Here is a 12,506-nt window from a genome sequence, read left to right as displayed (position 1 = left end):
AGATGGCCCTCTGTGTTCTAGTACTGGGCCACAAATGCCAGGACCCTGGGGTCTCTGTAAAACATCCACCTTCAACCTTGAGGGACTAATTTCACAGCAGAAGCCTTACCTCTCTGTCTCAGCCCACCCACGGCTGCCCCTTGGCACAGAGGTCCACTGAAGCTGGGTGCAGCCCTCAGCCCTTCTTGCTTTTTCCTGAGCTTTAGGGTCCTGGGGACCCTGTCCCAACCAAGGCCCCGTTTCAGTCGTCTTTGATGGAACAGCTAGCCCGGCTCCACCATCCTGTCCCAAAACCCCACTGGAAGTTGGTGTTGTGGCCACTACATCAATTGTGGAGCTGGATCTCTGAACCACTCCGTGGAAATGAATGTCCAACAGAGAAAGTACATTATTTCTCTCTTTCCTTCTGTTTGTCTTGTATTTTCTTTATCTATAAAGAAATAAAGTTGAACGAAGACCTCAAGGAGTCCTGTCCCTTGCTAGAACAGGGGTGGGACTCCACCCAAAATTTGAGGTTCCAGATAGTGCATACAGGCCCTCCTATCTCGTGACCGATTCTCCAGCAGCATCCCGCCTCACTCTGTGGTACCCCCATTTCCTCCTGGGAGAGGATCCTCTACACGATGCACATGCCCAATCTTACAACTCAAGCCACTGTCCCCACCACTGGATCCTGGGCCCAGAATCCTCAGGTCTCAGGGCAGAACCCAATAGAAGTCCCACTCGGGGTGAGATAGAATTCGAGGTTGTCCCCAACTCCGGGTCATTTCGGAGGAGCGCGCGGGGGCCAGCCAGGACTGGTCAGGCGGCAGCGCCACCACCCGGGCCGACCGATTGGGTGCAAGCGGTGACACGCTCGCGGGCGGTGGCTTCCCGGGTGCGGCTGAAGCTGGCTGGCTCCCGGCGGCCGCAGGGCGTGCGGCAGAGTTGGCGGAAGCAGCGCTTGAAGTTCTCGTCGAGGAAGGCGTAGAGCACGGGGTTGAGGCTGCTGTTGGCGTAGCCCAGCGCGATGCACAGGTGCAGAGCGGCCACCACTAGTGGGTCGCGCCGGTCGATGTCCACCAGCGTCCAGACGATGACGAAGATGTGGATGGGCGCCCAGCAAACCACGAAGGCGCCCACCACCACCAGCACCATACGCGTGATGCGCCGCAGGCTGCGGTCCTTCTCCTTGGAGCCTGACAGAAGGCGCACGCTGCGCAAGCGCAGCAGCATGAGGCCGTAGCACACTGTGATGATGAGGATGGGCACCACGAAGGCGAAGAGGAACACGCAGATCTTGGTCACTGTGTCCCAGTACCAGCTGGGGCTGGGAAACTGGAGCATGCATACCACCGCCCCATCTGCGTTGGGAAAACAAGGGGAGACAAAGAGGCGGTGAGGGGTCTGTGCACCTCAGGGGCTCTGCCTGCTGGTCGCACCTTCTGGGCTTGGTCAAGCGCCACCACCTCCTCCTGGTTGCTCAAGGTGATTCTTCTGCCAGTCACTGTGACAAAGCCCACACATTCCCAAACTTGCTCCAGTGGTTCTGTAATGCTAAGATTGACTAATGAAGCATGAGTTAGGAGCAGGACTCAAGCCCGGCACCTGTAAAATGCGCCTGTAATCCCAGTAACGTGGGAGGCTGAGACAGGAGGATCCGTGAGTTCAAACCCAGCCTCAGCAATTTAGCAAGGCCCAAAGCAACTCAGTGAGACCCTGTGTCTAAGCAAAATACAAAATAGGGCTGGGGATGTGGCTCAGTGGTCTAGTGCCCCTGAGTTCAATCCCTGGTACCTCCCCCTAAAAAAAAAAAAAAAAAAGCGTTGGAATCAGGCCCTGACTGTGTACACTGTGACCCTGGACAAATTACTTACCCTCTTCAAGCTTCTGCAGAGTGTAACTTGCAGGATTATCATGAGGATTAAATAGGCTAAGGGATTTAAGACATTTAGCACAGTGAAGTTCAAGTGCTTAAACAGAGCACAGAGACCAGGGGTAAATACATACAGGAGCCCACAGACTAAGGCTAGAACCAGCTTCCCTGGAGGGAGATAGATCCCAGCTAATGTCAAGAAGAACTTCCTAAGCTGGGGATGTAGCTCAGTGGTAGAGTGCTCGCCTACCATGTGGAACCCTGGGTTCCGTCCCCAGTACTACAAAAAGAGAAAAACAACAATTTTCTGACAGCCATACCTGCCCAAAGATAGGAAAGGGACCAAGGAGGGAAGGAGCTCCCTGTTCCTGGAGTGTGGGCCAGGGCTTCATTAGCATTTTGGATTCTGATGCAGGCTTGAGGCTGGTCCAGGAGACTCCCAAGAACTCTTGGAGCCACACAATAGACTTGAAGATTAGGAGTTATAAGAAAGGGACTGGGGACCCACAAAGTGGTTTGCAGGACATCAGGCTGCCTGGACTCCCAGATGACTGAGTCCAACCTTCATTGTTCAGATAGCAGAACCAAACTCAGAAGGGAACAGCACTTGTTTAAAACCAAACAGGAAGTGGCACCTAGAACCCACAAGTGCCAATGGCACACACAGTGTGTGTGTGTGTGTGTGTGTGTGTGTGTGTGCAGTGAGCCCCCAGCAGGGCAGTAGTTAATGGCTTATGAACTAAAGGCTAACAATGAGGAATGGGGCCCTGTGGATAAAACCAATCACTCAGAGGCTGTATGTGCACCAGAGTGTCTGTCTTATGACTGTCAAGACTCCCATCAAGCCTGCTCCCCTTTCACACACAGCACCAAGCCTCTGTAAACCTCTACCCAAAGTGCCAAGAGGAGCAACTAATCTGAGAGCAGGAAATTTGGGTTGTGGCCCAAGTTCCACCCAACGAGCCCTAAGTAAACCATCTGACCTCTCCAAGTTGTCTTCCGGTTGAATGGAGGTAGGAGTCCCTGCCTTGTCTAAAGGCTTCATTCATCATTTAACACCTGCTATTTACTGGGCCTTGGCAATAAGCCAGGCCTTCGCTTAAGTTTTTTTTGGTTGTTGTTTTTTTTTTTCATATTACCTCACTTAACCTTTCCACACTCCATGATAAACGTGGCTCAGAGAGGTTAATTAGTTACTAATGTCTTTGGCACCCTTCAATACTACATTTCCCACTTCCTTATTTCAAGGTAAGGTCATGTGACCATCTAGCTATCACCAGGAAGACATGGGCCATAGCACTGAAAAGTGGTTGTGCTTTCTCCCTGCTCCTTCTCCATGTTCATCTGCCAGCCTGAGGCCAGCAGAGGAAGATTCAGGAACCATCGGTGGGAGACTGGATCTCTGAGTAACTGTGCTCCTCTTACTCATGGTATATTGTGATGTGAATGAGAAATAAATTTCTGAAGTGTTAAGCCCCCGAACTTTGCAGACTGTTACAGTAGCTAGAGTAACTAGTACTGACAGTCAGTAACTAAAGTGATTCCCATTTTATTCTAAGGAAAAGCATCTATCATTCTCTTAGGGCCATTTTCTAGGCCTAACTTTGGTCATCTGGCCAATAGTTTTCAAAGTGGGATAGAAGAGAGTTTGGGATGGGACTGCAAATCTTGTAGCCTCCACTGCTCATTGGTCAATGACACCTCACCCCACTGGCCATCATCCATTTCCATAGAGGTCAATCATCCACACAGTCCTGGCCAGCCACCTACATGAACGTAGACCAGCCATCCACAATCCCAAATTCCATTTGGCACTGGGCATGGTGGCATGCCTGTAATCCCAGCAGTTTGGGAGGCTGAGGGAAGAGGATTGCAAGTTGGAAGCCAGCCTCAGCAAATTAACAAGGCCCTAGCAACTCAGGGAGTCCCTGTCTCAAAATAAAATATTTTTTTTTTAAAAAAAGGGCTGGGGATGTGGCTCAGTGGTTAAGCACCCTTGGGTTCAATGCCCAGTATCCCTGTCCCCCGCAAAAATCCAATTTGGCCAGCAATCTATTTGAGCCCTGAGCAGTCATTCATCTTCATAATATTCAACACCCACATTGCTCCTTGGTCAACAATTTCACTCCCACTGGTGGACCTTCTGTCCTCCTACTGGCCAGTCATCACACCTCCTTTGCTCCACCAACCACTCCTCCACTGGTGAGCCACCTCCACTCTTCCTGGTAGCTGCCCTGGAGACCTACGGGGGCCCACATGCTGCCTCCTACAGTCAGAGGCCTGTGCCACAGCTCCCTCCCTCACTCACCCCGGGGTCGGGTCACAGCCATGACCATGATGGGGACACCAACACCTGAGGCCAGGACCCAGATGCAGATGTTGATCAGCTTGGCCTTGGCAGGTGTGCGGAAGTCCAGGGCCTTGACCGGGTGGCAGACGGCGATGTAGCGGTCGACGCTCATCATGGTGAGAGTGAAGATGCTGGTGAACATGTTGTAGTAGTCGATAGAGAGCACAGCCTTGCAGAGCAGCTCCCCGAAGGGCCACGTCTCCATCAGGTACTTGGCACTCTGGAAGGGCAGCGTGCTGGTGGCCAGCGCATCTGCCAAGGCCAGGTTGAAGATGTAGATGTTGGTGGCCGTCTTCAACTTAGTGTACCTTAGGAGGAAGCGCATGGTTAATCATCCCATGTCACAGATTTCAGTTTTTATTAAACTCAGGGAGGTGAAGTGACTTGCTCAAGGTCACATAAAAGGTCAGGGCAGGGGTGGGACTGGAACCCTGAATCATCTGGTTTGGTATCACTCCTTCACACTACGACAGATGCAAAAAAGGACTTCTCTGCTGTGGGTGACTTTGACAGAAGGTATTTTAGGAAAATTCTTATCTTCTGTGAGGTACTAAGCAATATGGTTACAGGAAACACTGGCTCCAGAGGAAAACATATCGGGGTTCTAATCCTGCCTCCACTGAGTAACTCTGGGCCAGAAGCTTGAACAGTCTGAGCCTCAGTGTCCTTAATTTAAAAAGAGGGTAATACTTATACCAGCCTCTTGGGATGGTTATATTTTTTTGTTTGTTTTATTTGTTGGGCAGTATTAGGGTTGTTGTAAAAATTTAATGGGATAATATAGAACTTAGCCCTGAATCCTATGATTGCTAAACATGTAGGACAAGGCTGGGGGTGTACAAGGCACTGGGGTTCAAGCCCCAGCATCACAAAAAAGGAAAAAAAAGAAGAAAAATAAGAAATCACTCTCCCCCAGCACGGTGGTGCACGCCTGTAATTCCAGTGGCTCCGGAAGCTGAGGCAGGAAGACTGTGAGTTCAAAGCCATCCTCAGCAAAAGCAAGGTGCTAAGCAACTCAGTGAGACCCTGACTCTAAATAAAATACAAAATAGGGGTGGGGATGTGGCTCAGTGGTCGAATGTCCCTGAGTTCAATCCCCAGTACTCCCCCTGACCAAAAAATGAAAGAAATCACTCAAGAGAGGATAATTGTTATTACTCTTTGTCTATGCAGAATGAAGCTGGGCACTTGACCAGAATGATCTGACTCTCTAGCTCCCACCGCTGGCCTATTTTGGGGAGTATGATTGACCAACTCTGAGGAAGGGACTCTGCCTAGCAGACGGTCTGGGGCCCTAGACCTCTGGGCTGTCCTTCATGGTAGACCAAGGCTCCTGGCCCTGCCTTGGCCATGCATCTGGTCTCATCCCTGTATAGAAACCTCAGTGCCCCTCCTTACTTCCCCAGGGGTGTGGGGAAGGTGAGTTGCTGACAGTGTCACACACCCTGCCCAGGACACAAACCCAGGTATCAAGCCAGAGGTGTGCAACCGAACTCTGCACCCAGCACTCCCAGCATCCTCCGTGCTCTGTGTCTGCACTGCAGCTGGTCCCTTGTTTGGCCAACATTTACAGCCATGGTCCCTTCTGCACCAGGGCCTCGGCTGGACACTGGGTAGCCTGAAGGAGACTATCCCAATGCAGCACTCATCACAGGAACACAGAGGCACTGAGGCAGGGGGAAGGACTCCTTTCATGACCCTGGAATTCAGAGGAACCCAAAGAAGGTTTGCACTGTGAGAGCAACACTCATGAGCATGGCTCATATACCACAGCCTGAGAGATTGAGGGAAGCAATTTTATTAAGGTGGGGTCCAAGGGCTCCCTTCACAATTACCAGAAAAGCCTATGAGAAATGCAGATTTCTCAAACCCACCTCAGATCTGCTGGGTCTTAATACGTTGCCCAGGCCAGCCTCAAACTTACTATCCTCCTGCCTCAGCCTCTTGAGTTGCTAAGATTACAGGCGAATGCCACCATGCCTGGCTGCTACATCCTAATCTATGGAACTGTGGCCTGAGATTCTCCATCTTTAACAAGCACACCCCAACCCCAAGGGATTCTTAAGAACTCTAACATTTGAGAATTATTGTGCATCCATAAGCCCATACTAGTGACAGGGAAACTGAAGGCCAGACTCAACTCACCTAAGGTCACACAGCAGCAGAGCCAACCTGAAAATTTGGCTGACCTCCCATGCTCTTTCCCCACTCTACTGCAAGGGTGGTGCCACAGTGTGTGTCTCTGTGCCCCTCTCTCTCCTTGAGCGTCCCTCATACCGCCCAGGATGAGGACACTCACTGCCGCACAAACTCCCATCTTCCAAAGCCGTTCCTTCAAGTGATGGTTGGGTTTTTTTAATTTATTTTTTGAGTTTAAAAAAGAAAAATGGACGTGCTCCTTGTCCTCCAGGGCCAGCATCTGTCCCATTCCCTCTCAAAATAGCTGCTATTTGCTCAGGGCTGGGGAAGTAAAAAGTTTTGCTGGGAGACAGCAGAATCGCAGCGCCGGGAAGTGGGTCTCCAGCAGGGTGCGGGTGGCGGTGCGGGTGGCAGCTGCGTGGGCGGCGGCGGGCCCACAGCTGACTCTTCTAATTTCTCGCTTTTACGCAGAACAATTCGAGGCTGTTCTTTGCCTGCTATTTTGATGTGAAGGATCCTTCCCTTCCCTGAGGGGGCTGGGATGCTGGGAAGCAGGAGCTGGAGTTGCTCTAACTGGTCCAGGGGGGCTGAGTGGCCCAGCGCGGCCTGCCAGGGGGACCCCAGACCCCTCTTTCCCTGCTTCCCTCTCTGACCCCCATGGCCCAGCCCTGCTCTGATGGCCTCTTTAGCCGATTTTCTCTCCAGCCCCAAGACAAATCACTCCATGCCCTTGCTCTTAACCTCTAACCCCCCTGATCCCCCGAATTTCCCTCTGTGTTCCACAACCTCTGGGACCCTGGCTCCGAGCACCTGTCCCCCTCCTGGGGTCCTCTGCCACACCTGGCCTCTTTGCTGTTCCTCAGACCCGCCAAGCCCGGCTCCCATCCCAGAACCTCTGGACTTTCTTTTTCCCGAATTTTGATTGACTTACTCTTTCACATAACTGAGGACCCTTCAAATGTCACCTCCTTGGAGACGCCCTTCCTGATCACCCTATCTTAAGTATCCCCTTAAGTACTGCCTCCCAGCTCCTCTGCTTTTCTCTAGACCATGAACCACTGCTTCACATTATCACTGACATACGTATCTTCTCTTCTGTCCCTGGGGATCTCTTGCCCATGTGAGCTCCCTGAAGGAAGGGGACTTGGTCCATTTTGTTTCTTGCTATCAACAGTGCAAACAGCAGGCTCCATTTGTGACAAGGATGTCTTTTCTTTTTTCTTTTTTTTTTTAGTACTGGGGGTTGAATCCAGGAGTGCTTCACCATTGAGTTACATCCCCAGCCCTTTTTATTTTGAGACAGTGTCTCAAAGCTGCCAAATTTGGCTTCAAATTTCAATCCTCCTGCCTCAGCCTCCCCAGTGGCTGGGATTACTGTGCCTGGCTCACAGGAGATGGCTTCCTCCGTGGTTCATCAGCTCTCACCAAGACCAGCGCAGCAGCCTCCCAGCTGCTCACCATCAGCAGTCTCTCTCCCCCAAGTTCATCACCCACACAGGGAAGGGTGCTCACTCTGAAAAGCAGATCTGCTCAGGACACGGTTCCATACCTCCCCATTTCCATCTCAGACTGGCACAGCCTCCTCACCCACGATGCCTGCCTGTGTCCAGCCACATCTGTAGCTTTTCAAACATCCTGTTTAGCAGGCTTTCCCTCCTAAGAGACAGTCACTGAAATGTTTTGGTGGAGATTTTCCAAACTATGTATATAAAAGTAGTTTTTTGTTAAAATTCTATTTCTGCCTCTGTAATACAACTAGAGACTGCAAAAAGGCACAGAGTACTGTAATGAAAACGGTTGCCCCTCTCTGTTCACCCCTCCTCTCTCCTCTGTCCTACTCCCCAGAGGTAACCACTATTAATGTTTTTAACTATTTATTTTGGTGATTATTTCTATAATTCTAAAGTATAAGCTATTTCTTGATGTATGAATTTTAGAGAGTAATTAGAGTATTTACTGAAGTTTGTATTTGGTTAAGTAAGGCTATGCAGCAGTAACAAGCAGTCCCCGAATCTCAGTGGCTTAACAGATTGAAGGTTTATTTCCTACATTGCAGAATCCACTCAACGTTGTCAGGACCTCATATTCCAAGAGGCAATTCCAGGTTGCTTCATTTTTGTGGCTCTGCCATCTTGACCCACGGTCTCCTTGATCATCCCAGAGGGAGCAGAGAGGCATCTAAGTATTCCTCTAACAGCAGCAAGGTACTTCCACCTCGGGCCCACCAGCCAGAAGTAGTCCTATAGTGGCGCCCACCTACAAGAGGTGGAGACATACAGTTTTCTACATGCAAGGAGAACTAAGTATCTGTGAACACAGGAATGTCCAGCAGAGTTCCATATTGTGGTAGACCCAACTCTTCCTCTTTCCATTCTCCAATATAGTTTTGTCACAATTTTTAGCTAAATCAATATTTGGGATTAGTTAGCCTGGTAAGGTGGCACATATTTATAATCTCAGCTACTTGGGAGACTGAGACAGGAGGTCCAGGAGTTGAGGCCAGCCTAGGCAACAAAGTGAGACTCTATCTCAAAATAATAATAATAATAATAATTATTATTATTATTATTATCATTATTATTCAGGGTTTACATTCTTTTCCTCTTCTTTCTTTCTTTTTTTTTTTTTGGTTGTTGATGGATCTTTATTTATTTATTTTTATGTAGTGCTGAGAATTGAAGCTAATGCCTCACACATGCTGGATAAGCACTCTACCACAGAGCTACAATCTCAGCCCTCCTCTTTTTTCTTTATTATTTCTTTTTTGCTTTTATTTATTTATTTATTTATTTATTTATTTATTTACTGAGACAGAGTTTCACTATAATGCCCAGGATGGTCTTGAACTCATGCACTCTAACAATATTCTAACAATACTCCCGCCTCAGCCTCCTGAGTGTCTGGAAGCATGCACCATCATGTCGACTTTTTTCTCCATACTTTTAGGTTTTACATTCTTAAGATTCCATAGATATTATCCTTCCTTTTCTGAGCCAAAGAGTATACTATAATTACATTTGTTTTATAGTGTAGACTTTTATTTTCCTGGAGTTAATAATTATCTCATTTTTCATTTGCTTAGTTCTGGGCACATATTTCCAAATCTCTTCCAGCATACCAACAGATCCATAAAATGCCTTCTCTGTGCAGGGACACGATCCATCCTTTTGTTTTCCTACTGATCTGTCTGCTGGGCCTTTCTTTATTCCTCCCCTTTCCTCCCGAGTCTGGCTGCTATCTACACAGCTGTACCCCTCTTTCCCTCTGTTCGAGCACCTGTTTTCTGGCTTGAAAGTGTCCGTCTCTCTTGGTTTATACCCTCATTTTGGTGGAGAACATTGTCCAGTCATTTCCTAAGAAAGGGCATATGGGGCAGTTTTTTTTATCCCCTTGCTTGTCTGAAAATGTCTTTTTTCTATCCTCATTTGTGTTTTTATTTTTTTTAACTGTATCTGGAATAGTAGTTGAAAATAATTTTCCATCAGGATGTTTTTGGGATACTAGGGAATTGAACCCAGGAGTGCTTTCCCACTGAGCTACATCTCCACCTCTTTTTTATTCTTTATTTTGATACAGGATCTCACTAGATTGTGAGATGGATCCCAGGGCCTCACACATGCTAGGCAGGTGCTCTACCACTATCCTCAGCCTTCTTTTTAATTTTTTTTTAAGGTATAGATGGACACAACACGATGCCTTTATTTTTATGTGGCGCTGAGGATCGAACCCGGGTCCCGCCTGTGCTAGGTGAGCACTCTACCGCTGAGCCACAATCCCCAGCTCTTTAATTTTTTTTTTTTTTTTTTATCTTGAGACAAGGTCTCACCAAGTTGCAGAGGCTGGACTTGAACTCTCCATCCTCCTTCCCCAGGCTCCAGGGTAGCTAGGATTACAGGTACGCACCACCATGCCTGGACTCCCATCAGAACTTGGAAGGCATGACTTCCTCATCTTCTAGCTCCCAGTGTGGCCACTGAAGCATCTGAAACCATTGTGGTTCCTGATAATTTGTATGTAATCTATCCTGCCAAACCTTTAGGGATCTTCTCTTTATCCTTGGTAGTCTGACATTTGGTGACGATGTGCTGCTTTAGGGTGACTCTTTTTTTATTTGTATTGAACCCTGTCAGCCTGAAGACTCACGCTCTTGAAGATGAAATGTTCTTATATCATTTCTTTTCTTTTGAGGCACTGGGGATTGAACCCAGGGCCTTATGCATGCTAGACAAGCACTCTACCAACTGAGCTATACTTCCAGTCCTTATATCATTTCTTTGATAGTTTCCTCTTCGCTGCTTTTCCTGGAATCCATGGAAAATCCATCAGTCAGACGGGAGCCTTCCTGGACTAATCCTCTCGTTTCCTCACATTGTCTTTGGTTTCAGCCTTTGGGAGATTTCCTGTTCATTATCTCTCAACCCTTCTATTGACTTTCTAAAAATTATTTCATTCTTGGGCTGGGGATGTGGCTCAAGCGGTAGCGCGCTCGCCTGGCATGCGTGCGACCCGGGTTCGATCCTCAGCACCACATACCAACAAAGATGTTGTGTCCGCCGAGAACTAAAAAATAAATATTAAAAATTCTCTCTCTCTCCTCTCTCACTCTCTCTTTAAAAAAAAATTATTTCATTCTCCCTGTGCCCTTTCTTCTTCTCTTGTTATTCTCTTTTTATATAGCATGTACAGCATCTTATTTCATGGACACAATCTCTGAACTCACTGAGGACACTAATAACTTTTGTACTGTCTTCTGCTCTCTGCATTAACGACTTACTTCCAATATCTTGGCTTTTTTGTCTGCTTTGCCCTCCCTCTTTGATTCTGGAGACTCCCTTGAAATATCTGGTGAGACGTGACTGCAGGTTAAGCTTTGAGTGATGCATTGAATAACTGATTGGCAGCTGTGGGGTGGGGGGACTGGTGGGCTTTGCTGTGAGGTGACTGACAATCTGGCTTCACACCAAGGACCTGTGCACATCAGTCACTGGCAGGCCTCTCCCCTCCTTTCTACGCTGCCAACTTCTGGCGGTCAGGATTCAGGCTGCAGAACTAAGGAAGGGGCTTGGGGTCTCCCCACCCCCACTTTCTATTTGGCATTTCACTCTGACTCTCTGTGTATGCCGGCCCCAAGTCCAGAGTTCCTCCCAGTAAACTTCTCTGGGGACAGAATTTTGCTGTCTTGCCTAGTGGAGGGGTGGTCACGTGGCTGTGCAAGGTTCAGGGGTGGTAAAGGGGGCCTAAAGGTCCCATTGTCCCCTCTGTTGGTATCAATCTCTTGCCTGTTTAAAATCCCTTGCTTCACCCCGCTCAGCTTGTTACCTTCTTCCAATCACTTATCTTCCAAGTGTTGACATCTCTTGGGGAAGGTAGACTGAGGCAGGAGAGGTGAAGTGACCGTCCCAAGATCATTTGACTAGTAAGACACAGAGCTGGTATCTAATCCAAGCAGTCTAGGGCCAGAACCTAGTAACCACTTTGCTCTACTGTTCCTCAGGACTAGGGTATCGTTCCTTCTTCACCCGCCTCTCAACATGAAAAGTCAAGGAATGTGGATTTATGATAAGCTGAGGTCTGTCTACTTATCTGATCACCTGATCGGTACCAGGCACTGTCAGTCCTGTTTGGATTAGGGATGCTTAACCTACACATAACGATGACTGTCTGGCCTCTTGGAATGTATGGCCTGGGAGAGGGGCAGATATTGAATAAACTGCGGCACCAACTAGTATATAGCTGCCTGCTATTGCCGCTCTGCCACGATGCATAAGAACTCCTACAACTCAACAGTAAAAACACAACTTGATTAAAAAATCCGCAAAAGACGAACAGACATTTTTCTAAAGAAGATGTAGAAGTGGCCATCAAGCACATGAAAAGATGCTCAATACCACGAACCATTAGGGAAATACAAATCAAAAGCACAATGAGATGGATGCCACTTCACACCTACTAGAATGACTATTAGATATAAAAAATAACAATAGAAAACAAGTATTGGCAAAGGTGTGGAACCCTTGAGTACTGTGGTGGGAATGGAAAATGGTGCAGTTGCTATGAAAAACAGCCTAGCAATTCCTCAAAAAATTGAAAATAGAAATATCATATGATTTAGTAGTTAATCTTCTGGGGAGACACACAAAATAATGGAAAGCAGACTCTGAT

At 48.1% G+C, this 12,506-nt stretch overlaps 1 protein-coding gene across 1 annotated transcript in view; it reads right to left on the bottom strand.

Annotated features, from left to right (window-relative positions):
• Window positions 1–801: 801 nt before the first annotated feature.
• Window positions 802–12,506, bottom strand: part of Oprd1 (opioid receptor delta 1) — a 36,708-nt gene continuing 25,003 nt past the window's right edge. The window contains exons 2-3 of the mRNA XM_026391724.2: window positions 4,164–4,513; window positions 802–1,343 (exon numbers count right to left, since the gene is read on the bottom strand). Coding sequence (XP_026247509.2) covers window positions 802–1,343; window positions 4,164–4,513 — 892 coding nt within the window. The remainder of the gene's footprint in view (window positions 1,344–4,163; window positions 4,514–12,506) is intronic.

Source organism: Urocitellus parryii, chromosome 11 (assembly GCF_045843805.1).
Source record: "Urocitellus parryii isolate mUroPar1 chromosome 11, mUroPar1.hap1, whole genome shotgun sequence".
NCBI lineage: Eukaryota > Metazoa > Chordata > Mammalia > Rodentia > Sciuridae > Urocitellus > Urocitellus parryii.
The sequence above is the reverse complement of the archived record's forward strand: the minus strand, read 5'-3'. Positions and strand labels throughout refer to the sequence as shown.